This window comes from Netta rufina (assembly GCF_964035555.1).
Source record: "Netta rufina genome assembly, chromosome: 13".
Taxonomy (NCBI): domain Eukaryota; kingdom Metazoa; phylum Chordata; class Aves; order Anseriformes; family Anatidae; genus Netta; species Netta rufina.
Genome location: NC_140136.1, coordinates 17,286,113 through 17,313,675, shown reverse-complemented (window position 1 = coordinate 17,313,675; position 27,563 = coordinate 17,286,113). Strand labels below are relative to the sequence as shown.

Sequence of the window (27,563 nt, the reverse complement as noted above, 5' to 3'; positions counted from 1 at the left end):
AGAGTTTGTATTCTGTGCAGGCACTGACTTTGTCTGGCATACATAAAGAGCACAACATTAAGACACGTTTACCGAGGGATATGGAAAAAGAATGCTCTGCAGTAACACAGGAGCTAGGCAAGGTTAAAATTGTAACACTTCAGTGCATAAAAGTGGTTGTCATACAAGTTATGTCCTCCATACATATCTAAGATGGAAGGTCCCATTTTACGAAGAGTTCCCTGGAAGCTTATGTCTAAAACTTGCTAATTAGCCACCAGATGAGCAAGTCTTGTGGTGTCACATTAAGGATGCCTGTATCCCAAGACCAGCATTCATGCTTTTGATGGTTTAAGAACCAGAAGGGATGTCTACAGCAGTGTAAAACATCCTGCCTTGATTTGGGCAGTTAACGTTTTCCCAATGTGGTAGACTACACAAACCCAGACAGAAAAAACATTCAATCACAGAACACAAAGCTGGTATCAGCTTGGGAAATGATGCGATAAACCAAAGTTATGCCCAAGCTGCAGTTTACTGCCAGGTTTGTCCTGCTGTAATGGGCATAGCAAGCTCCTATTCAAGTAAGAGAATGTGGCTGTAGTCTTTCTGTTACAAAATCCTCTTCAGCTTCAGCCCTATGAAATACAGCTTCAGGCTCCCTCCTAGGGCCCGTATGGCTTTTCGCTCTCAGGCTCCAACCTATGTAACTAATCCTTATTTATTTTACCAAATCATTAATTAGAACTGTTGGTAATGAAACAAAACAAAACAAGGGGAGGCAGAAATACCTAATATATTTACCCAAGACCTCTTTTACCACACAACTAATATTTTGAAAGAGTGCTGTAATGTTATCTTTGATGCTTCTACAATAACTTTTTTTTTTTTTTTTTTTTTTTTTTTCAAACGCAACAGCATAAGTAACTTCTGTTTCCATGTTTGAAGTAGGAGAAATACTTAGCTGTTCTGTACAAATATTCTGCACTTTTGGGGTACTGTGATAAATGAACAGCATCCTGGCATAGCACAAACTACTGTTCCATGTTATTCATATAATGTTTAATTGTATGATACTATGTCTTTTGAAAGTGGAATTTGTTTACCATACTTATAAATTACAAAACATGTTTCTTTTATCAAGAGTGCAGTTTAAAAAAAAAAAAAAAAAAACAAACAAAAAAAACAACTACCTTGCCATTTAATGGCAAGTATCTTGTGCTGGTGTTACAGACAGGGTTTTTAACGTGAAAGAAATGCAACAGGCCCATTTTACACTGCCAAAGCCCTGTTACCACTTTACAACTCCTTTATTACTTCTAAAGGAGTGCAAAGGAGCTTTAGAGTAAATAATAGTCGTAGTCTGTCTTTCATCTGCAGTCTGTCAGAGAGACAGAGCTGTACTGCAAGCCCAATGGGTCAATAGGATATTAACACGGGTTACATTTCACAAGTGCTCTTCTGTCTGCAGGGGACAGATTTTCTAAATGGTGTATGTTGGTCATTTTCCCTGCTGAAGTAAGAGAGTTAAGTACATAATTACTTGGACTAGAGAAATATTTTTAAATATTTGTTGTTGAGTTACTAGGCATACCATATATAGTTATTCCTATCTAATATTTTGATATTTTATTCTTATAATGTCTGTCAGCTTTTCTTATTGTATGTGATTATAGTATAGTTAATACTTATAGTCATGTTCCTCATGTAATTTATTTATACCCAAAATGTAAATATCACAAAATTTGGGATAATAGGACTTAGAGCAGACATACTGATGCATTTTGTAGTAGTATAAAAGGTGGCTCAACAAATGGAGGAAAATGCAGCCGGTGTGTAGAGATGGCCACCCTGAGGATTATCAGAGCATAGCTCGGTTTTACTGACTGTCCTTCTGCACAGTGAAGGAAAATAACGCGTAAATCTTAGTATTTTTCCACCACCACTTATTCTTTGCAAATTAAGTATTACTTTAAAGGGGAATTCTACTGTTACGCGTCTAAATAAATGATTAGCGGGAGCTCTCGCTCCATAACGCATTGACACTGGAGGGGTTTCCTCAGCCAGCCCCACACCGCCCTGTGGTGTCTGACACCCCCCCCCCCCAGCCGCATCCCGCAGGCCCGGCCACGCCGTGTCCCTCCGCCCGCCCGGCCCCGGCCCGCCCGCGCAGCCAATGGGCGGGCAGCGGCGCGCTGCGTCACCCAATCACTCCTCCCTCCCGCCCTCGTCCTCCCGGCGGCCAATCGGCGCCCTCCGTGGGGAACGCTCCGCCAACCGCCTCTTCCCGACCTCCCCGCCCGCCCCGCCCCTCTGCCGCTCACACAACCTGGATGGGCTGGAAAGCCCCGCAGCGCCCCGTCAGCTGGCGGCGCTCTCGGCCAATAGCACCCCGAAGCGCTGACTACCGCGCTCTCTGATTGGCTGCGGGGACAGGTGGGGGCGGGCCCGGCGGGGAGCAGCAGGCTGCGTTTCACCGGCCGAGAGCAGTGGCGGCGGCGGCCGGGATGGGGGCGCGGGGCCGTGAGGCGGGGCCGGGGCAGGTGAGCGGCGGCGCTCTCAGGCCGGGGGTCGGGGCCGGAGGTCGCGGGTTCGGGGCCCGCCGGGCGGTGTCGGGGTGGCGGGGCCGCGGCCCGCAGCGCTCAAAGCGGGGCCTGGGCGCCCGGGGGGGCCGCGGGGAGCTTCTGCGGCGTCGTTTCGGGAGGCGAGCGGGCAGCGCGGCGGCGGCAGGGCCTGGGCGGTGCTGCCGGGGACCGCCCGCCGGGGGCTCGGGTGTGGGAGCGGCACCGGCTGCGCGCTGAGGCGCCCCGCTGGCGGCAGGGCTGGCGGCAGGGCTGGGCGAGAAGGGAAGTGAGGGGAGCCCCGAAGTTGGGCAGCCTGGCGCGGCCTGCCCCCGGCGCCGCTTCTCCGCAGAGCGCGCGTTGCTGCGGTCACGGCTGCCGGATCTGCGGCTTCCCAAAGCCTTCGGAGCGGGGAGGTAACGCGGGCAGGAGGCGGTGGCAGCGCGTGAGCGGCCAGCCCGCACACAGCCCTGCCGCTGGGCAGGCACCGTCTGGGGTGCGCCGAGCGCCCTGGGCCCTGCTTGTTGCTGGGCCGGGTCTGAGTGGATTCCCCCGGGGCTGGTGGCGGGGGCTGGGCTGACCGGGTACTGACCTGGGTACTGGGGTTCAGCGAGTGTGCAGCGTAATCAGCTCCCTTGGAAACAGCCGGAACAGGTACCGTGAAGTGCTTTGTGTACCAGCTTCTGGTGTATGGCTGGAAGTTAACATCCGTTCCAGCGAGCTGTGCTCTGCTGCTAAGTGCTGATCTATCGCCTTCTTCTATAAGCGGTAACTTCTTAGAACTGTGTATTTTCTTTGGCGTGGGAAGGTGGTGAGTAAGTTTGTGAAGGTGTTTTGTAGAGTGATAATGAACCTTGTCGTAATGGAAAACTTCCTGGTACTTGATTTAGTAGCTTCATGCAGTCTCTGGGGATGATGGGACTTTGGAAGACTGACCACATGTAGTGTAAAGTTAGCGTTATGTAATCCAATCGCAGCTGGTAACATGTTTTCCCACTGAATTCTCTATTCCTAAACATGTTAAGGTTATGTAACACTGCAGCAGTGGACCTGAGTAGAATTAACTTTTTTTTTGGGTAGCTGCAAACGAAGCTTTACTTGATGTATTCTTCATTTCTTTTTTTAAGCTCTTCAACAGACCTTTGTTAATGTGTTGTCTCATATGTACTTATTCATATTAAAATTGTTTCTAAAAGTGAAATGGAAGGGACCGTGATCCCTGTAACGTCAGAGACGCTTGTTTGCAGTGTTTTGGGTGTCAGTTCTGTGTGGAATGGCTGGTAGAAAGGAGAGTTCAGTGCATCAGCCTTTGAAAGCTCAGAGCATAAATTGGAGCTATAAAGAATAGGACCGTATGTATAGTATCCTCTGTGTCTGGTGGAAGTAAAGGGAGGTGGCAACTTGGCAGAACTTGGATAGAACTTGGTTTTGATATCTGAGTAGACTTACAAAAACCCATGGTCATTTGGGTGTGTTTCCTATGGGGGGGGGGGGGGAAACAACAAACAGATCCTGTTGTATTCTTAATGAGTTCCCTTATAGTACTATAAGGGAACAGTACTATAATAGTCCTATAGTACTATTACAGTACTATGTATATAGTACTAGAGTAGTGTATATATTTATATATACACTACTCTAGTACTATATATATATATAATATTATTATAGTAATATATGTATTACTACAGTATTATAGTAATATATATAATTATTATATATATAGTAATATATAAAATAGTAATATAGTACTATTACTATTAACAGTACTAATAGCACTATGTTATAGTACTGTTACAGTACTATAATAGTACTGTTTCAGTTTGATGTTGGACGTTTTTTGTTAAATGGGCTTTATTCTTTGTTGATGTTTGAGTGTATCAAATAAAAGCTGGAAGAAAAATATTTTTGAAACTTGAAAACAAATTGAGAGTCTGTTTCATTACTAGGCTTTATTTCAGTGGGGTGCTGTCCCTCAGTTGTGAATTGCTTTGAAAATGGAAACACTTTTTAAAAAACAACACAATTTCTACAGGCTGCTGCAGTAGTGGTGTCAGTATGATACTGCCATTGACGATGAAATGTACTGTGCTGAGAGGTGGAATGGCTGTGTGGCACAGGAGCCTTTCTAGGAGGGCTGACAAGTCAGCATAGAAATGTGGGAGCTCCTAGTGACTGGAAGATGCTACTTTGCTTAAACTTAAAAGTAGGTGGGTGCTGTTATTTTTCTTCAGGTGAAACAGTTTTAAGCACGCTTCTTTTGAAAAAGATTGCAAACAATTCCAGTGCTACTAGGTTGCTTCCTGATAGCCTCTAAAGCTGGGATCAAGCTGAGTAGGGAAGTGGCAATAGATTTTGTGGTACTTGAATGCTATTGGAGTAAAGGTATGGAGGAAGTGGGTAGCAAGAAGAGGTGCAAGGACAAAGCATTTGTTATATTATTGACTGAAGTTAAGAACATAAGTAGTCACTGAGCTTCTCCTTTAACTGCATGCAAGATAGCTGTGACATCACAGATTAGCAGCAGGGGAATTTGTGTGAGAACGTATTCTTAATTTGTATGGCATCCTTTTTGCTCTCCACTGGAAGAACAAATCCTGTTATGATATTGCAGATTTTCTTTCACATATCCAATATGCTCTTAACTGTGAACCTATATATAGATGTATATAGCAAGTAACAAACGTACACATATGTATCTGCTGCCCTGAGCAGTGAAGTATTCGATATTTTTTGTTTATTGATTGTGAGCTACAGTGCCTAGGATGATATTTAACTAAGGCATTGGCTTCTAGGGGACTTTATTAACTGATATTTTTCTCACTTACTTGAGGTGAATTACCTTTCTGAAATGATAAAAAGGAGAGCCTCCAGATTTTTCTTGAGGATCTAACGCTGCAGTGCTGACACAACATGGTTTTCAGACGGTGTTTGTTGCTTACTGAACTGCCCATTTCTATTATGTAAAGAAATGGCTATAACAAACTGGTAAATTTTCCATTTTCTGTTCATCTGTTACATTCACACAATTTTCTGCTTCACTAAATCAAAATGTTACATGAGATGACAGCTGTAGTACATTGTCAGAAATAGGTAGTCACTAAGCACGAAAAAAGGTCTTTACAGCAGGAAGCTTCCGTGAAATATTGCTTGTGAGCTGGAGCAGGATATTTATTCCAGTTCATCTGAAACTAATTTCTTTTTCTTTCACTTGTGTGTTTCTTGCATTTCAGTACGCTTTTTCCATAGCCCATTGCTTCAGGGAACCAGAGAAGGAACGGAAATACACAGCATTAACAAGCAGAAATGTGTGTGTGGTCAGCAGTCTTGTGGCTGTTTAGAGACTTGTTTTCACTGTCTTGGATTTTCCTGATCTATTTTTACTCTGTAGGAGGAGTGGTTGTGGTCACAGATTTAAATGATTTTCTGTTCTTCAGGCTAGCTGCAGTTCCCCAACTTAAATTTACTTTTTTTTTTATTTGTCCTAGGTCTTCCGCTCTGGATCTGGTTCTTTACAGAATGAATACTACTAAATCGTGGACCTCCCAGTAGTGAAGATCAGTGTGTATATTTATATCTCAACATCTTATTTTCTTTTTCCTGAAAGCTTCTGCTCAGCCTCTGAAGTTTAATCACAATGAATTCAGGCTTATGGAGTCAAGAAAAAGCAAGTTCATCATATTGGGAAGAGCGCATCTTTTACTTGCTTCTCCAAGAATGCAGTGTCATAGACAAGCAGACTCAAAAGCTCTTGAAAGTGCCCAAAGGTAGCATTGGGCAGTTTTTTCAAGACCGTTCTTCCGTGGGACACTCCAGAAATATTCCTTGTAAAGGCAAGAAATTACAGATCGGATTAAAGATTTTGGAACAGCCTCATGCGATCCTGTTTGTGGATGAGAAGGATGTTATCGAAATAAATGAAAAGCTAGCTGAGTTGCTTTTGGCAATTACTAACTGTGAGGAGAGATATAGCTTGTTTAAAAGCAAAACCAGGTTAACTAAAGGCATCCAAATAGATATTGGCTCACCTGTTAGAGTACAGCTTCGGTCAGGAGATGATAAATTTCCTGGAGTTGTTCGCTTCAGAGGACCCTTGTTGCAAGAAAGGTCTCTAACAGGAATATACTTTGGAGTAGAGCTGCTGGTAAGTTTCTTGATGGGGGGAAGCATCATATATTTTCAACTCATCTTATAGAATATATTTTTTTAAAGAAGCAGTCATAACAAAATCTAGAAGCATTGTTAAATTGTGCAATCTTCAGTCTTCTCATAAATATTGAGTATCTGTGATGGTGCCTTATCACTTTAGCCTTGTATTCTGCACATCCAGTGAAGATACAGGGGCTGTGTGACTCTTCCGATGTAGAAAGAATTGCTTGAATCTGTATCGTGGCAAACATCTGACTCAGATTTCTGTTGAGTGCTTTAGTTTTCCTTGTTTAGTTTTTCTTGGCAGTGCCAAGATACAGCCCATAAACTTAGAGATGCTGTTCATGTAGAGCACCAAAATTTAAATGGCAACTAGCTAAGGTGGAGAATATTGCTGTTCTGTGCTCCCAATGAGGTATTTCTGCAAGTATAATGTCTAGCATGAGCTTTTGAAGGGTCAGTCAGATTGAGGAGAGTGCTACTCTTGTGCTAGAAGTATATTTTTCAAAGTTGTTAAATTTTTTCCACATTGTTTGCAATTCCTGGTAAGAACCTCAGGGGATATCTGGGCCTGAGCACGTGTTAAAATCAGCTCTCTTTATTTGGCATCTAAGTGAAATTTTGGAATGGTTGGTGTTCATGTCTACTGTGAAGTAGTCTTACCTTGATCTGGCAAAAATTTGATGATGGAAGCAAAATCTGCACCTGAAGAAAATACGCTTCTTTGAGTAAAGATTCTTCTGCCTGCAGCTTCTCTCTAATTTAATGACATCTTAACACTTATTCCCATAAGATAGTATGTATATTTGTCACAAATTCTGCCTTTTTTTCCCAGTGTAATGGTAGTTCATCAGACTGATTCATACTGTGATTTCTCCAGGGCAGTGGATTATATTGCTGTTTTTGTAGTAGCCTGATTCTGCACAAAATACACTACTCTTTTTTTCTGCTCTTCTTTCCCCTCTGACACTTAGGAAGAAGGTCGTGGCCAGGGCTTTACTGATGGACAGTACCAAGGCAAGCAGCTTTTCAGATGTGATGAGGATTGTGGGGTTTTTGTTGCTTTGGACAAACTGGAGCTGGTGGAAGACGATGACAATGAACTGGAAAGTGACTATGCAGCTCCAGTTGATGCAATGCAGGTAGAACTTCCTCCTCTGGAGATCAACTCCAGGGTTTCTCTGAAGATAGGAGAGAGTATAGAGTATGGGACAGTTATATTCTGTGATGTCTTACCAGGAAACGAAAGTTTAGGATACGTTGTTGGAGTGGACATGGTAAGAAAATAATCTGACTTTAATTACTTCTGCATGTGTGTTAGCTAGTAAATGACCTGCAATATAGAAGAAGCAGCATTATCCACAAGGTGCTTCAGTGGAGGCTGACCTAAAATGAGAAATAAACACTTGTGTCCAAAATGCCACTTGGTAATAATTGTTTTGGCATTAGGTAAATTAGATCCTATTTGATGCGAATGATTTAGGAGACTGTATACTGTGGTTACTCTGAGGAGCCTCCACTGAGCTACTTGCAGTGGTGGATGTCAGTCTTCAAGTAACAAGAGCTGAATGTTTGTCTTGTGAGACTGGCTTTGCTCTGCCTTTAAAAGAAAAAGTCCGGATTTCTTTTTTCTTTTTTTTTCTTTTTTTTTTTAATATAACTTTGGTTTGTTTGAGTTCGTGATGTATCTTAAATGTTGAGTTTTAAGTACAAAAGTTGATGTTTCAAGAAAACATGAAGTTGGTGAATAAAACTTTATAAACTGGAATTTCTTAATGATCTACTTCCAACTTTTTTGGCAGTTCAAGGGTTTTTGTAGTTCAGGTACTTCCATAATCTTGATTATAGTAGCTGTTAGATAATGGTACTGAAACTGCTTTAACTTGTGCATAAGTAATGGATTTTAGTGAAGGAATGCTTGTTAAAGTAGGAAATATTTCAAAAAACAGAAGTGTCTGTCTTTAATGTCTCAGGTCTAAACAAAAGTTTGTACAGAAAAAATAGTTGCTGTCAAATCTTTTGTTTTCCTTTTTAACATTAAGCATGTTCCTAAAGACATTTGTGTATTCTTTATGATATGAGTCTTTTCTTGGGGTACATGTAACATGCTTTTCTATTTCTAGGATAATCCTATTGGAAACTGGGATGGAAGATACAATGGAATACAGCTATGCAGTTTTGCAAGTGTTGAAAGTACACTCCTTTTGCATATCAATGATGTTATACCAGGTATGCCATGCTTTCTTAACCAGAAAGCAGACTTAGATAACATCTTAACTTAGACACAGTAACACGATTCAAACAATGCTGCAGAATTATTGTATCCTGACGTCTCTTGAAATAGTTTCACCTTCTGTGTTATACTTCTTTTCAGTTACCTCCCCCTTTTGGTTACAGGAAACCATTTGAATATTAAGAAGTATTCATGTCATTGTATAGTATTCATGAATCGGATATGCAGGTATATGAGTGGCTACAGCAGAAACCTTATTCTTGGAATGTTTTTCAACTTAATCAAGGAATTCAAATACCTTGGTCAGAAAGCTGTTCTTCCTTTGGTTGGACAGCATTATTTATGCATTCCATGAGTAAACACTTGAAAATTCTCAGAAAAAATCAAAGTAAGACTGTGTGCAAATATTCACTATTCACAGTAATTCACTGAATGGTGTTAACTTGTAACCACTACAGTTTCATGTAGTTCCTTTTTGAAGAATGCAAAATGTCACGTTATTTATTAGTGCTCTATCTGAAATCAGATGCTAATGAGAGCACAGTCTTGTACAGCGTGTAGTCTGTAACTGTTTCCCCTCTCTCTTCAATCCAGCCAACTTTTCTTAAGTTCATGTACTGCTTTGTTTAATTGAGATGCATGTTTTTGGGCCCTCTTTTCTCTGGAGAGCTCACATGGACTCTTTAGTTATTTATCTACTTTTGAGAAAAGAGCATTTGGTGTAGTTCTATTGGTAGAGGAGGGGTAAAAGTTGAGATTTCATGCTTTAGTTATCCATAATGGAAGCATAAAATACACATTGAAGAACCTGAAGTCAGACTGGTATGTTCAAGAAATAAAGGTAGACTTTAGAGTAAGTAATGGTTGATGTGACAGAAGCAAAATATATAAACAAACAATTATTACCTACCAAACAGGATTTTGCTCCACTCAGACTTAGGATGCCAGACCTTGCTTCATTTACGTTTCAAGCTGAATTTTTCTGTGATGTAGTGAAAGTATAGAAAAGGAAAACTAATACCGTGTTCATATATTGCATCTTAGAGACTGTGTCACAGGACAGGAGGCCTCCCAAGCTTGCCTATACCTCAAGAGGTGGTGGTGACAAAAGCTTGTTCAATCATAGTAAGCCAAAGGCAACAGGTATGTATGAGAAGTCTTTTTTTTTTTTTTTTTTCTTTAAATAATATTTTGAATTGATATATTTTGGGGAAAAAGATGCCATTTATTATTGCAGTTATATACAAATAACTTCTTTGAAATAATGAAAGCACAGAATGTTTGTGCTTATTTTCCATAATAAAGACGGTAGACTGTTTTCTGAATAGTGTTTTTGTTAAAATGTAGGCAATAGTTGAGATTGCTTTCACAAAAGCCAGTTTGAGCTTTAACAGAAATTCAAAAGTACGTTATCTGCTAGTCCAGTTCAGAGCTAGCTGCATTCTCCTTCTCTGAAAGTGTTTTTTTTTTTTTTCTTTAAAAACAAAGGAAAAAAATGCTTACTGTAAACTATCTCAAACTGCTTTCTTTAGTTCAGTTTTAGTTTATTTCTTTCTATAGTTCATAGTAATGAAAAGTTAGCACCTGTGGGGCGTTTTTTGTCTTCTTTTCGGGTTCCTGACTTTGAATTTCAGCTCAGAAAATTATTTAGTTATGGAATAAACTACTAACTTATTGCAAGCTTAGAACTCTGTTAGCCTTGATGCAGGAGTTTGCTCCTTTGTGGAAAGGCAGTTCTGTTGTCTTGAAAGTATGGTAACAAATTCTTACTATAAGAAGAGAGCACAGCTAACCAACTGTAAATGATGATGAATCTCTTCAGTACAGCATGCGTTCTCTTCCAGGGTCTACCTCTGAACCTGGAAGTAGAAACAGATCTGAAGTCTTCTACACATTAAATGGCTCATCAGTTGATTCTCAACCTCAAACAAAACCAAAACCCCCATGGTATATTGATGAAGGTAATGAGAGATAATAGTCTTTCATGTAGGCATATCTTTTTATTAAAAAAAAAAAAGTGCATGTACTTTAAATAAAACAAGTGTAAGTTTAATTTAAAACAGTTGGAATATGTTGCTTTAGAGGAAGATATGGTATATCTTAAAGTATCTCAGAACCCCAATGAAAATATATGGTCCTAATTGAAAGACCTCTTTATTCTGCATGTAGGAAGTTACATCTTGGAAATGTATGTGCAGCACTGTGGGAATGTGTATGTCTCGTAGGTAAAATAAAAGCTGAGGCACACAGCTTGGAAGGAAGACATGAAGATATTCCTAGTAGCCAAGTACATACAGTAATTTTATTTTGCCTCTGTTCTTAATGTTACAGATCTAAGGGAACTGCAGTATTCTGCCGTGCTAACTGATCAGTATGGAAGTAGGAAAAATTTGACTAATCATGCGTGTGTGTATATAGATTTTGGGTATTTTAAGTTATTTTTGTAAATCTGTTTGAATTCTCCCAAGTCTGTGTATGTGTATTCAGAGCATAAATGGATCTTGATTTGCATCCAGATTTAATGCATTTTTTCTTCTCTTGGCTAATTCTTCCTGAAGCGTGGCTGGCTGAAGGCATAGATACTAAACTAATAATGTTAATGTATAGTGGATTCTTACAGCAGTAGTTGGCCCTGTATTATGGGAAACATGACAAAAATGTTAAAATTGTTCTTGGTTGCCTCACAGATTTTAAGCATGGAAATATGTTTAAAAATTAGTTATACGTGATGTTTTAAATAAGGTAAGTACCCTATCTAAAAAGAGTGTAGAAGTAAAGGATTAATTTCTTTCTACTTTTTTTTTGGATGTTAACTTCTATTAATAAAGCTGTGTGGGTAGAAGAAGTGAGGAGGCTTTTGCTCTGTAAATACCAATTTTGTAGTAGAGACCAAGAGACCACATAGAGAGATGACAGAAGATGCAAAACATTTGTGTTACTACATCTAGTTGTGATCTCATTAATCAAGCACTATGTTAGTCATGACTTATTTAAATCCTTTATTCTCTATGGATGCTGATAGATTCCCTGTACTAGAACCAAAGTATGTTGTGATGCAGCCAGGGGAATAAACACTTACCCAGTTACAAATAATGCCTCCAAGCAGTTACTCATCTGTGTACAAGCTGTAATCCCAGTTCTTTCCTTGGCCGTACGATGAATTCCTCCTAGTTTTATCCACTACAGGAATAATCCTTGTGGCTGTTAACTTGTGTTCAAACACCAGTTCTAACCTGGGATTGATGTCAGGAGGAATCAGTCTAAGCCTTCCTATAATTCCTAGCTAATGTCTCTTTTTGCTACTTGTTTCCATTGGTTGTGGTAAAAGTGGTACGGCTACGGTGATGTCTCCTCAGCCACTTCTGTGTCTCCATTGCTAAGGGACAAACATCTTCCCGCACATCCCCAGCTGTTAATGCTTCCTATGCAGGACACTCATTAACTCCAGTGTAGTTGCATGGTTTGACAGTGAAGTCTCTTCTTTTTTTTTCCACCCCTCTAACCAAACCAAGCAAAATCTGAGCTAACGTCTTGCTTTTGATTCTTAACAGTTGCTGAAGATCCTGCAAAATCACTTACTGATTCATCTTCTGGATTTGGGCATTCTTCACCGCCACTGCAGCCACCTTTGACAAACTCCGTGTCTACAGAAAACAGATTCCACTCCCTCCCCTTTAGCTTGACAAAAGCATCAAGTACTAATGGTACTATTGGACACAGTCCCCTGTCTTTATCTGTTCAGTCTGTCATTGGTGATGTAAATACTACAGCTAACCAGGAGAGTACATCAACAGCAGGCCCCATCGGTAACTCTCATGGTCTTGAAGCAGGATCCTTGGCTGAAGTTAAAGAAAATCCTCCTTTCTATGGAGTAATCCGCTGGATTGGCCAGCCCCCTGGGGTGAACGAAGTATTAGCTGGACTGGAACTGGTAAATATCTGATAAACTGTAGTTTGTTTTAATATTAATTACCTGTTACTAGTTTTGGTTTTTAGATTTGGTCTTTGTATACTTTGCAGAAGTAGTCAGTCTGGATGAATTTGTCTAAATAGGTTGCTATGTGATCTTGTAACATAGCTGGAGTCTTAGATGGGCTCTGACTTCTGTGGCTGCCCTAGGCCTTATTCTGTTAATAGGCTTTAAGATGGCTTTGTGTTACTAAGGGTAATTGAATTAAAAGGACTGTAGGTGACTAGTTTGCTTTGTAGGTCGCTTATGTGCTTTAAAGGGAGTGTCCTTCGCTCACCTTACTGAGATGGGGGGGAAGATGGGGAACAGCTATTTAACGGCTCTTTGAAACGTAGATCTACCTAAAACCTCCTAGGCTTAAGAGAGGGGAAGATGATGCACGCCAGCAAACAGGCAGTGTCCATCAGTAGAGTTGTAATACTGATTTTGGTAATTGATGGTAGTGATGTTCTGTTATGGTAGCCACGTGCTTCATGTTCCTACCATCCCTTGATGAACATACAGTTGTTGCAAACATAATTGCTGTTCTGTACTGACAGGTACTCTCTAGTTGCTGCTGCTGTGGTGGTAAATGGCTATCAGTTATTAACGTGTATGTGATTAGAGTCACAGAATCAATCATCGAGGCTGGAATAGACCTTCAAGGTCATTAAGTTCAACCAACAACCTGACCTACTGAGTCTCATCACTAAACTGTTAGGGACGTGGAGTTATTTACTTTGGCATAACTTTTTATAATTGTACACTGCTTTTTGTTTATTCAGAAAAATCTGAATTTTTCATAAACGGAAAACATTTAGCTGAGTAGGTGAGATTGTGACTGGCATTCCAGCTGCTGGAAAAATCCTGATGCTTTTCGCTTCTTTGGGCAGAGCTCAAGCTCTAGTTAGCCACAGGGTTAGACTGCACCTTAGGATAGCTTGTGTTAAACTGGTGTCGTGGATCTGTCTGCCGTGTGCTTCTGCACTAGAACCTAGCAGGTGTTGGTAAGCAGGTAATATACCTTCATCATGTTGTCAGAGATACCTAATGATGATGATTTTTATCCTTCAGACAAAGCTTGTGTTGTCTTTCCTTGACATACACACTGTGTTTTGAAGCAGGTAGTTTTCCTGTGCAGTCCACAATCACACTGGAAGCATTCATGCTTCCCAGTGCTTAGTGATTTTAATTAAGTACTGAAAGATGCTCACTAGTCCATGTGTGTCTGTTCTACCTACTAAGGGAATCTGGGGTAAGTGGCTAGCTCAGCTGAATTCCTAAAGTTGACTAGGTTTTATTCTCAATCTTCTTCCACATCCTTCAAGTTTTCTTGATGGAATTTTTATTTTAATTTTGATGGAGTGAAAGGTTAAGTGTGAAGAAAAAGTGTAGCTTTTAATTTTCTCAACAGATACAGTTTAAGAACGCCTCAGCTGTTGTTTGTATACCAAAACGTGGGAACATTGTATATTAAGCTTCAGAGGACCTAATGGAGGGTGATTTATGGATATGTATTTTCTCATTACAGAATTGTAGAAATATGAGAAAACAGTGAATTCTCAATTTAATTTTCAGGAAGATGAATGTGCAGGTTGTACAGATGGAACATTTAAAGGAACTCGATACTTCACTTGTGCTCCAAAGAAAGCTCTTTTTGTGAAACTCAAAAGCTGCAGGCCAGATTCCAGGTTTGCATCACTGCAGCCTGTCTCCAACCAGATTGAGCGCTGCAACTCTCTAGGTACCAAGCTTCTGCTTATTAAATTATCAGCTGGGAACTGACATGGGTTTTGGTTTTGTTTATTCCTGCAGTATGTACTGTGTACTGAACACTGGGAAATCTGTACAGGTATTACTTAAAGGAGAATCATGAATCTGTACAAAACATAAGTTCTCTGACTTGCTTACTCTTAAAACAAGACAATCTTCATTTATGTAAGGAAATGCCATAAAACTTAAGGATTTCTTGTTGTGCTATATGTTTTCTTTACTTTAGAAATTGTAAAGTAGTCTTGCTGAAAAAGATACCTGCAATCCCAGCAGTATGAGATTGCAATAGCAGAACTAAGTTATCTTTGTCAAATTATTTCTTTTTCTAAACACTACGTGAAAGCGTGCTTTTATGGTGAAAATCTGTAGTTGGAAAAAAATAATTGTCTTTAGATATCTTAGCTTTCTTGGGTCCATGTCATTGTGCCTGCAACAACCACAAAGGATGGGTGTCTTGATATTTGTAAGATGGTGTGAACAGGGCATTTAAACTGAGAAGAGAACTTCATTCCTACAGGATAAAATTAATTGAGTGCTGTAGGCTTTCTGAAGCGCTCTGGCATGCGTTTTGTGTGGAATGCAAGGCCTCGTTCACTTTGTGGATGAGATTCAATCTCAGTTATAATAAAATGCTATTCTAGTCCAGAAAAGGAAAGCTTACACTAAGGCAGTAGCTTAGCTATAAAACATTGATAGGAAAATCTGAAGAGGGATAAAATTGGAGGCTTTAAAGTGTCTTTTGAAAAAAATTTCAGCCTTTGGAGGTTACTTAAGTGAAGTGGTAGAAGAAAACACTCCTCCAAAAATGGAAAAAGAAGGTTTAGAGACAATGATTGGAAAGAAGAAAGGTATCCAGGGTCATTACAACTCCTGTTACTTAGACTCCACCTTATTCTGGTAAGTTCATAATTTGTATCATGGCATCCCAAGGCTTATGGGACATATGCTAGAAATGCAGAACATGCAATCTTTGTTGCAGTGATTGTCTGTTTTTTTATTACTGTGTAAATAACAAGCTTACAAAGTCATGCAGTGCAGTCTGACACATTACTGTGTTCTTTAAATTTGATCAAGTTCTGCAGGATTTGCTGCTTAACTTGAAATACTAATCCGTCTTCCCTATGTCCAAATTGCACTGGCCTTAGATATCTATACTCTTCCTGACTGAAGTCTGTGGACTGTTGAAGGATGAAAGAGTACTTGGGGCATGGTAGAGTATGGGGGAACAATCTCTTAACTTGTTTGCAGAATTCTGTCTTGGCAACTGGTTTTGTATTCTGCTGGAGTGAGGATACTGGTTTAGAGCAGACCTTTTACTCTTCAGTATGGCTGTGTTGTGTTGTGTCTGTAATTATCTGATTTTGAACTTGTGTAGTTCTTGAATTCTTCCTATGGCTTTGCTTGGCTTGTTTTATGTTGCTGAGGCATCTGAATGGTTTTCTCCTCCAGAATCAAAACAACCTTTGTTTTTTTTTTCTTTTATCTCCTTTGTAGCCTGTTTTCTTTTAGCTCTGTTTTGGACACTGTGTTACTGAGACCTAAAGAAAAGAATGATGTAGAGTATTACAGTGAGACTCAAGAGCTGTTGCGGACAGAGATCGTGAATCCTCTTAGAATGTAAGTAAAGACACAAACTAGTCTCTGGTTTAATATAAACTTTATAATAAATCCTACTGTCTGTGTATTCCTGTTACAAATCTGAAAAGTTTCTAGCTGCTGCCAGTTTGATCTTTTTAAAATATTTCTACTTGTTTTTCATTGTAAATTTCATCGATGAAATAGTTATTCATAGTTTAGTTATAAAATGCTTGTATTTGTTGTCTCTGGAATTAGAATCAGCATGAAGCTACTGTAAAACTTATATGGAGATGAGTACAAAAGCATTGAGAAATGTGGATATTGTGAATTGATGTAACTTCTGTCGTTAATGTTTCAGTTCTTGATACGAAAACTATTTGGGTTATCTTACGGAGTTACACAATTTCATAGACTCTGAGGGGCTTTTAATGTTACATTGATTCTTTCGTGTGGTCTGCAAGTGGCCAAAACACTCATAGAACTTTGTAATTTCTTGGGTACAATGAGCAAAGTGGAAATGGCAAAAATTATCATAAATTATTTGGCTTCATCCTAATTTTGTTAAACCTGCAAATAACAGTTCTGAAATTCTGTGGGCTGCCTCTGAACAACTCATTAGGAAGTTTTCCTCACATTTACAGAATAAGATGACAGGTTCTGAACCCTTCCTTATATAAGTGTGTGTGCACTCTGGGTGGTTTATTCAAGGGTTCTCTGGTAGGAACAATAGCATACACAGTAGCAGAAATCTTAAGTGGCCGAGAGGACAGTGTTACTCCTCTTGCCTTTCTGCCAGGCTTAAAACATTCTCTGTACACTGTAAAGATATAGAGGAAAAGATGGAATGCTCAAAACACCAACTTCTTGGGTCAAGGATACAGTTCTCTATCTTTCTCAAATACTGATTTTTTTTTTTTATTAATGACTTCCACAGTTGCATGACATTCTGAAAATGATGCATTAAGTGGTGCAAATCGGTGTGAAAACAAATCAAAAGTAGTTACTTGACTAATCAGAAACAGTTATGCTTTTGGTAAGTTAATGTTTAAAAAAAGTTCTTAATGTTTTGCAAGAACATTGAGCACAGCACTGCATTTATAGTGCATTTAGAAAACTGGGAGTCATATGAGTATGAGGAGTCAATACACAGCTTTGAAGAAATACTGTACACAGTAATAAAAAGTGAGCCTCTGTTTCAACGTTTGTGTTTTCTGCTCCTCTGACTTGATTGCAAAGTAGCTAATAGTTCATTAACCCATTTATCTTAGATATGGATATGTATGTGCTACAAAAATAATGAAACTGAGGAAAATACTTGAAAAAGTTGAAGCTGCATCAGGATTCACATCAGAGGAAAAAGGTAACTGGGAGGTATTCCTTTCTTTAACATTTGGAAGAATAGTACTACAAAGGAACTTAAAAGCCTATATTAGTGTACCGAAGTAAAACGCACATCTTTCTGTAGCAGCAGTATATGTACCAGAGATTTGAGTGACCATTGGGTGGTAGAAAGGCGCTTTTCTACCTCCTTGGGTCCGTAAGGAATCCCCCGTCTTTCTCTGACTGGATCTTTTTTCTTTGCTGTTGCTTTCCTGTGCCCATGTCTATGTGAAGAGAGAACTCCCTTCTAGTAGTTAGGGGAGATCTCAGAAGTGAGACTGTGATAAGGTTGTGGTCTGTCCTCTTTCAAAATGTCACTTTGCTCCCTTTGGTCTTTCCATCGCAACATTTCATCATCATAGTGATTATGTATTATTTCAAGAAATAAAATACATGTTATATTATAAAACATGTTTTAATCTTTTGATCTTCTGCTGCATATTGTGATGAATGCTTTATTATGTGGCTGGTGTGGTTTTACCTGAAGAAACATTAAGTTCTTTGAAAATGCTAAGTGTTGAAAATCAGTATTTATTGCAGTTGGTGGCAGGAAGAGGAAAACTGTTTGTCAGGGGAGCATAGACCTCTGGGAAGTTTGTAATGGCTGCATTCTTGATTAGAGAACTCAGTCCTTAGGTTAGATGAACTTTGTACTGCTGTGTGTTTTCATACGGGTGTTACTGTCACTCCGCCTCCCCTTTCCTATGTGCTTTCGCTGTTGTATTTTGAAAGCTTTTATTTCTCCTGGGGAAAAAAATGTGGTGCCAAGTGATTCTTCTGAAATACAGAGTGTCTTCAGTCTGTACTGGAAAGCCTTGTTGCCCTGTTGAGCCTGTCTTTTATTAGGGCCATTTGACACCAAAAATGTAAATAGAGGTTTGTGTCATAAAATGTTCATAGCTTGTCATAATCTTACTGTGTAAAAAAACAAAACAAAACAAAAAAAGCAAAACGTTATAATTTTGAAACTTTCACATCAGTCTTGAATACTGTACCTGTTTTTACATAGTAACAACACTTCATTTTCTTCCTAGATCCAGAAGAATTTTTGAATATTTTATTTCACCATATTCTAAGAGTTGAGCCACTGTTGAAAATAAGGTGAATCTCTTTTTCTATGTTGAACTTGTCTATCTGTAGAGTCTGTTGCTTTTCACACTGAGTCAACTTTTAAGACACTTTTGACTCGTGTTTATTACTGCTAATAAAATTAAATGTAATGAAGTTATATTCACAAACCCAACAGTGTATTTTTCCGTATTCATCTTTTGTTTTAAAAACTCAACAAACAGTCTCATGAGAACTGGACGAAGATTCCCTGTCCTAAGGATGTCTCCGTGGGGAGCCACGGGAGTTGTAACTAAGAACTGGGCAGTCCCCCAAGTTTGGATTACCCTTTTGAAGAGTTGTTGGCTGCGTAGGAAGTCTAACAACACTAGCCATTTCTGAAATTTCTACTGTAGATGGATATAGTTAAGCAGTGTAAATGTCTCCTTGATTAAAGTGAAATACTTCGTTAAACCCAGTCAATTTTTTTTTAACTTCTTTTTGGGAATATTGTGAAGGCACAGAAGAGAATTACTCTTGTTCCTTTTGATGCTTTATTACTGAAACTCTTTATTTGTCTCTCCAATGAAAGCTGCTTTAGTGTGTTGGAGTTTTCTGTACATGTACTGTACATGCTTAGGAAGTATTTTTGAGTTAGTAGTTGAGTTAGTAGGCATATGCTTTTAAAGCATACTGCTTTTGTTTCCTAAATAAGTCTTTCTACAATCAGTCCACATATAATACTTGATTGCCTATTGTTTAATGCCTTTTGTTGCTGATGTTTTTTTTTAAAGCACAACATATTTCAAAGTAGAATGTTGGATATAATATTTTTTTAGAAGTTAATATGTTCTTAGGAAAATACAGCTGCTGTTACAGTAGATCTGATTTTTTTTTCTCTCCTGTTATCTGTTTTTAGATCAGCAGGTCAGAAAGTACAAGACTGTTATTTCTATCAAATTTTTATGGACAAAAATGAAAAAGTGGGAGTCCCAACAATTCAGCAGTTACTGGAGTGGTCATTCATCAACAGCAACTTGAAGTTTGCAGAGGTTGGTGACAATGGTTGCTTTGTTAGAAATGATACCTAAATATTTACCCATTCAGCAATAGGACAAAAGCGGGATTTGGTTTGAAAAGAAAATGCCAACATGCTGGAGTTGGGAGAACTAGGTCAGTGATACAGGTTGCCTATGTTACAAAAATATTTTATGGTTGACTTAATAATGTATATTCTTTGGCTAAACAGACCAAAGTAATTTAGGTAAAGAATTACTAGAAGAGAGCTTTTTGATTACTGCCAGTAACTTGTCTTAAGAACTAATATTTTGAGATTCCTGTGTTTCTGAAAAGCTTTACGGAGGGAAGACTTCTTAAAAGTCATGTTTTCCCTTTACTTTTGCAAGGGGAGGAAGTACAGTATTTAATACCGTGCTTGAGCAGAACTGGAACTTAAGACATTTGACAATGACTTAGACGCTAGATGCCTGTTTTGTAGCTGTAGTTTTTTTGGTTTTAATTTTGTTTTGCTTTACTCTTGTTAATTTTGAAGACAATGGGCTGCAAGTGTAAATAACATGAATATGTTCATAGTACTAGAAATATCTCTTTAAATGTAGATTGTTACCTATTTGAAACTCATTGCATTGTTTTGTCATTTTACCTAGGCACCCTCTTGCCTGATTATTCAGATGCCTCGATTTGGAAAAGACTTCAAAATGTTCAACAAAATTTTTCCATCCTTGGAGTTAAATATAACAGACTTACTTGAAGACAGTAAGTATATACTATTGTGTTGTATAATGAAAAGTGAGTTTTGAAAGTGGCTAACACAATGAAAGTAAGTATATTGGGCAGTTTTCAACATGTGTGCATGTTCAGAACTGAGTAGCGTGTAAACCTGTAGCATGTCAGTGATGGTGCATGTTCAGCCTTAAGTCCCCCGATTTTTCAGTTAGGCAGTCCTAAATTTATACTTGTCTTCCCATTAGGTAATGCAATGATAAACTTGGTGGATGACATCTAGTTCTAAATATTCTAATCAAATTTAACAGTTGTATTAATTCTTCTTTTAATCTCTGTTCTGAAACTGTCATTACCTTTTCTTTCATTGTCATGGCCATCAGCTTATGTTACATATTTCTTTGCTGATGCTGACAGACGCAGAGGCTAAGACCAATATAATGCTTTTATCTTTAAAAACCTGTTTTTACTTTTCATCCAGTTGGTAGATCTTAAATTTTATCATCCTCTGTTTGCAACTTACCATTCTTCAAACCTTTTTCTCTTCTTCCACATTATATCAAAGGGAAGAAATTACATACAGTAGTATGTTTTTGCTTTAATTATCAGTATGGTTTAAGCTTTTTAAATATACTTTTTCTCCATGTAAAGTAATAAGCTTTCTTCCTTTCCATACCTGTCATCTTAGAAAACTAAAAAAGCCCCCCCCCCAAGTGAGAGACTAATGTCTTGTTTAAAAATGCAGCTCCCAGGCAATGCCGTATATGTGGAGGGCTTGCTATGTATGAGTGCAGAGAATGTTATGAAGATACTGATATTTCTGCTGGGAAAATCAAGCAGTTCTGCAAAACCTGCAATACACAAGTAAGCTGTCTTGTCTTTTCTTCATGTGTTTACTCCAAATAGTATTAGCTGCAATAATAAGAGTGTGGTGAACCTTTCTCATCAACAGTAGTATAACTGCTGTGCCAGGTAGCGTAGCCTTCAGTGGCAAATTGGGAACTCCATTTGACCCTGAAACATATTTATCAAGTATTTTGTAATAAAAATGTGGCAAATACTAAGTCTGCTACTGAATGCATTGGAAAAGTAGTAATTGCAGGCAGCTTGGAATCTGTTCTCATGTGGCTTGCTTTAAATCATCATTTTATATACCATCTACCTTGTTTGAATTGATAAGTTCATGACACAGAACCGTTTAATGCTTACAGCTGTTTGGTAACTTGCAAAAAGCTGTCAGAGTCACAGCTTGTTTTCAATTCTGAGTCTAGTAGAAATTATTGTGTTAAACCTGCCCCCCCCTTCTATCCTTAGATTTGACTTTTCTGGGTAGTATTGAACTAACTGTTGGGGGAAAAAAAAAAAAGAGAAGAAATGTTTACTGTGCTACTTTTATTGCAGTTCCTTCTCTGATGCCATTAATCTTCAGTTCAGCAGTATTGTTCTTTTTAGCTTAGTCTGCCACAGAAACAAACAATCTTGTGTTTTTTCTCTTCTGAAATATTACTTCAATTGTAGGTTCATCTTCATCCCAAGAGACAGAGCCATAAATTCAATCCGTTGTCACTCCCTAAAGACCTGCCAGACTGGGACTGGCGACATGGCTGCATCCCATACCAGAAGATGGAGTTGTTTGCTGTTCTCTGCATAGAAACGAGCCACTATGTAGCTTTTGTTAAGTATGGGAGGGATGACTCCGCCTGGCTTTTCTTTGACAGCATGGCAGATCGCGATGGTACATCATCTTCAATTTATTCTTATTCGTTTTTTTTTAACTTGTATTATTGTTCTAAATTGTAGTGCCAATTTCATTATTTCATTACATCTGTGGATACCAATATCATCTAATTTGAGGTATTAATGCTGAGACATTAATTTTGACTCAGCTTTTCCTCAGCACGCTGATTTCATAGTAGGCTGAATGTGTACGGTCTGAATTTCACCTAAATGGATGCTTTAGTAGTAAGTAGATGGTACAAAAGATGGTACAAAGCAGAAGCTTTCCAGCAAGGCTCTTCATGGCTTTTTCTATATTTTGCAAGTTTGGCAGAGGGAACATCTTTAAAATACTGAGCTGCAGGAATGTGTTCGTTCAATTTACTTTTACGTGGATGTACACGATTTTCAGGTAGTATTTCAAATATTACTTTTACTGGTTTTGCTTAAATGAGTTAGTATAATTTTCTTTGGGATAACAGAAATAACGTTGTGAAATCTATGCCACTGCTCTGAATCTCTTTAGAATCAGTGAAAAACTTACCTTATAATAATGCAAGTGTCATTAATCAGGTGTTCTCTTAGATACTGCTACATTAAGTAGTGTTTAAATAAAGGACTGTGTTTAGTTCTGATGTCTGCAAAAAAAAGTAATAGGTACAGTGTTGGACTCTTTCTATCAGTTCTGTGCCTGCAGAGGTCCTGAGTCCCTATATGTTATTGTGTGATATATTTTTTTTTTTTTTTTTGGAGCGGGGAGAAGAATCATGCTTCGTGCTGAAAATGAGAAACTGCTACAAGGCTTAAGGGCTCTTTCTTAACACCTGCAAGGCAATCTAGCTTTGTTTTGAAGTGTTCAAAATGTGTATGACTTAAGTCTGTTAGAAACATTGTATTTCAGGAAATGTAGTTCATGTGAGATGCTGCTGATCTTAGTTGTTTTGTTGTATCACAAATATTTTTCTTCAGCTGGTATTATAAACTAAAGTGTCTCCTGGCGAACAGTGTCATGGATGTCTGTAGTTATGGTTCAGTTTACTGGTTTTTGCATTGAAAATGGCCATGAGCAAACTTGGCCTTAGTTATATAAATCAGGTACAGACACTCATGGCTTACAAATTCATCAGCTGTTATTAGGTGTCATTTTATTAACAAATTCAGTAGCACGTGAGATGGATTTTATATGCAAGTCACTCTTGCGAGGTTGTACACAACTTTTAGCATTAATGAATATCCAGAGTGCTCTTTCTGGTGGGGTTCATGTGTGGTGGTTGTGTGGGTTTTTGTTTCTTTAGTGATAGAGCAATCAAACTTGGGAAGCAAATCTTCTGAGTAAGAAGATAAATACCTTGCCATTTTTTCCTTACACAGATGAGTATTTCAAATATATAAAAGATGCTCTGTTAGAAAAGCAAATACTTGTGCTTGATGTTACTTTTTCATGATGCTCTGAAGTCCTTGTGCAGAAGGAATTATGCAGTAATGCTTTAAAGACTAAATTTAATGTCAGTTGGTTGAGTTGAGATTTTTTGGACACTACAGATATTCTGGTAACAATCATAATTTTCTTGGACACTTATGCTTTTTGTGTGTGTACCCTGAGGTAGTCCAGAATGAAACATTTGCCTTCTTTAGAAGGCCTTTCCAAGAATAGTTGATGCTTTCGTAATTATAGTAAATTATACAGAATAAATATCTATCCTAATAGATGTAGATGGTATCCTAATCTGTTTCTTTCTTTACTTGTACGTAATAGGAGGTCAGAATGGCTTTAACATTCCACAAGTTACCCCATGTCCAGAAGTTGGTGAATACCTGAAGATGTCTCTAGAAGAACTACACTCACTGGATTCCAGAAAAATTCAAGGTTGTGCACGAAGACTGCTTTGTGATGCTTACATGTGCATGTATCAAAGTCCAACGATGAGTTTATACAAATGAACAATGTCCTCTGGAAAACTGAAGAAACAGTAAAGAGATTTCTACTGTTGCATTTGCTGCATTTTTTGGTTAGTTTTAATGCAACCGTTGCTGGCAATGGATGCGATGACAAGGAAGAAGTGGACTCTGAGAACAAAAGGATTACTGTTCCAAAAACTACATGTGGAGTTCTGTAATTGAAGTATCTAAGCATTTTGCACTCTAGGAAGTGTGCTTGTGTGTGTTTGTTTTATAAACAAAGTCTAAATGAAGTTACTAAAACTTAAAGCTTTAAGTGCATTGATAATATAACAGACTCTTAAAAAATCTTTAAAGTGGAGTTTTATCAGGAGAAGCCTCCTTAGTCCATTGAGAATGTAAAGATGCAGTGCTATTGCGCAGTGTATTTCTATGGACCAAGGATGATGAGTCTCATATTTCTTTCTCCTCTCCCACCCTCCCCAGCACTGCTCCTCACCCTTTCAGCACCATAGATTCTCTCTTTGAGTTTTAAGAACACAAATTTTAAGCTGTTCATTGCAACTAATTCTGTCCTGTTAGCTGTTCATTACTGCATTCTCTTCAGTTCATGCATTTACATCTCTGAAAAATTCACATCCATTTAAATATCTGAATTCCTGTCTTGTGAAAATCAAGCACACTGATTTGCTGGTTGATAAGTTGGGATTTTTGGAGAAAGAAAGAGGAGAAAGAGAAGAAGAGGGTTTTGAGGGGAAGTGTAATTGCTGAAACACAACTAGCAATGCAGGGTAACAACTTTTCCTAACTGTGTATTTTTAAAGGAAGCAGACTGGAACAACATCAACTGTGTACAAATGGTTGGAGGACAAAACAATAAAATGGAGAATTGCCTCAGGGAATGTTACAGAAGTGGACTCTGGTTCTTGGTGAAACAACACTGACTTTTATACAGTACATTAAGCTACTACCTAGGAATATGTTACACATCTGACTCTTCATTTCAGGGTTATTAAGGAATATTAAAAATCTCTGGAAAGATGAAACCAGAAATGAAAGTAGATAAGTGTTTTACTGTATACCAAGTACCTAATGAAAGCTAACAAAGCTGCAAAACCTGTATTGGTGTAAAATATTATTGGTTAGAACCAAGTTTATTGGTTCTTGTTTGTAATGAAATACTGTTGTTTTAGCTGCTTTTTTTTTTTTTTTTTTTTTAGCTACTGCTGTCTATTCTGACTAGCAAACACATCGTATATATATACACACAGTAAAATGTGGCTGTACAAACATGATAAATTGCATATAGAGTGCTGTACATTTTCAACTTTTAGGAAGCTTTCCATACAAAGCATCTTATGTGGGATTGAGTTTGTAGAAGGAAAGGTCAAAATATAAGAGGAAAAGTCGTAAGTCCTGTCTTTACAACAGTGAAGCACAAGGGAGAGTGATCCTATATTGTAGAAAGTGTTACTGTGTGCTTCTTGAGAGGGGGGGAAAAAAACACCTAAAATGTGTATTTGGCACACGCTCTACCAGTGTTGTACTAGAGCAAGATATGAAAATTACTCTTGAAGTATCTAGCTGTCAGCTGTAAGAAATGTGGGTATGTTGAGAGAGTTGATCTGTTCCATTGGCTGCTGCTGAAGTGTGTTTTAACTTTTCACTGTGAAGAGCAAAGAAAGTTCTTTAAGTGTCACTGCTGCTTTTGCCTCTAATCGTCTGGATTCCACCATCCCTTGCCTTACTTACCTAGTCTGTGCTCTTTGGAAAAACTCAGATTCTCTAGTGTCAGTAGTACTTTGAGCTCTTGAACTATTTCTCTCCTGAAAAATTCCAGTAAATCTTTAGGTGATGGATTTTGTAAGTAAACAGCTGTCACTAAAAGGGATTATCGTCCCTGGGCTCTTAGGCTGTGTACTAGCCTGCTGTGGAAGAGCAGCTGCATGCACTTACATGTCTTGACAAAGATGCCACAGAAGCATTGCAAGGGAAATACAAGCTGCGTGGTCTTTTTAACGTTCTATTTATTAATGTAACACAAGCACGAGGTGTGATCATCCTTCCTTTTGGCTACGTATTGAAGATATGCAAGATCATGCCCCTTTGTGACTGAACCTGAAAGTACTTGCAAGTAGTACTTTAAGGTACTTCCATACAAGAAGCAAACATAAAGGCTTTACAGATGGACAAGCACAAGCCCATGTAAAAATGCGACTAGTCTGAATGTCTGGATTTCTTCTCCCTAGATTTACTTTCCACTTTTCCCTATGCATTACATGTCATATGGCATAACATCAGCCTTCTGCTGCTTCTCCTGCCTCCATCTCCCTGCCTTCATCTGTACTGAAAGCTACTAAAGTTGTTGGTAAATCTTACCTCCTCCTGCTGTAATTCAGAGACCCTTGGAACAGCTGTGGCTGGAGGGGAGACTTGGGCCTGGCAACCATGTTAAATTTTTCTAGATGAATAATCCAGTAGCAAAGTATAATCAACTGTTTTTCACAAATGCAACTATCCAATGATCCTCTTTTTTTTTTTTTTTTTTTTTTTTTCAGAATGCATATTTTATTAGCAGAAACATATTAAAATAGATATGTGTACATGAATCTCTTGGCTTCTTGACTCTAAACTTTTGGTCTTAGACTGGAAATGTAGAAGTGTGAACTTTTACTGGGGTATGTGCAGAACACATGAAAAACAGTTTAAATGCATTACTGTGCATGCTTCTTGGTGACAAATACTGTGTTTTGAAATGCAGATGATGTTTTACAGCCTGCATTTTGTACGACTTTATTTTGCAAAACCGCAACTAGTTTTGCAAATGCTGTGTGACTACATGGTTAGTTTATTGCTCATTAGCTAAGAGGGCAGGGATGTCTTCTATGGAATTAAATAAAAATGGTTTTTGATAAGTAAATCTTTTTCCTTTTAATGTAAAAATCTTTTAAGTATTACTTTAATACTTTTAAGTATTGCATTGGATTGGAGGTAATCTGGCAATGTAAATGAAATGGAAACTAATGTAATGAAAATGTAAACTAACTCTAATTTTGGTTTTCTTTCTCAGAAAAGGATTATGCAGGAGAAAAAAACTCACTGTGAAAGGAAACATATTTTATAAGTCATACAATAGGGTAATAAACTGTTTTTAGCCTTCAGCATATATTGATGGTGAATTGAATAAGGTAGTTTGAAGAAAGCCTGTATTTTAATGCATCCACTGCTGGTAAATGTAATGCCCAAAGGTTCCAGTGACTAAGCACGCACCTTTTACATATTTAATGCATTTTTTTTTTTTAATACAGTGGATGTACCCATAAATTGACAGCAGTTAGATGATTGCTTCATGGGTTTGCCTCTTGAGTATTACTGACAATGGTCTTACACATAGGAAAATGCATACAAACTGTGGCTCCTAACAGCATGTAAAAAAATTAAGCATCTTTTCTTACCTGGGGAGAAAAAAAATGCACTCCTGGACAACTCTCAGCCTCTAATCTGCTTTTTTTTTTTTTTTTTTTTTTTTTTTAAATGGATTCACATCAGTGGAAAA

The 27,563-nt window shown here is 38.4% G+C and overlaps 1 protein-coding gene across 2 annotated transcripts; it reads left to right on the top strand.

The window, feature by feature from the left end:
- The first annotated feature begins 2,450 nt into the window (after window positions 1-2,450).
- On the top strand, window positions 2,451-27,563 carry CYLD (CYLD lysine 63 deubiquitinase). 2 transcript variants are annotated; one of them, XM_084294696.1, is made up of 18 exons: window positions 2,451-2,522; window positions 6,029-6,684; window positions 7,664-7,966; window positions 8,813-8,918; window positions 9,967-10,065; window positions 10,767-10,883; window positions 12,474-12,626; window positions 12,753-12,853; window positions 14,450-14,615; window positions 15,400-15,541; window positions 16,139-16,261; window positions 17,491-17,582; window positions 18,637-18,703; window positions 19,569-19,701; window positions 20,317-20,425; window positions 21,138-21,256; window positions 21,911-22,127; window positions 23,865-27,563. In XM_084294696.1, the coding sequence occupies exons 2-18, from the start codon at window positions 6,178-6,180 to the stop codon at window positions 24,047-24,049; spliced, it is 2,739 nt and encodes a 912-aa protein (XP_084150822.1). In that variant the 5' UTR covers window positions 2,451-2,522; window positions 6,029-6,177; the 3' UTR covers window positions 24,050-27,563. The 2 variants fall into 2 exon arrangements, with proteins under 2 accessions (XP_084150822.1, XP_084150821.1); XM_084294695.1 differs by having other exon boundaries at window positions 12,474-12,853.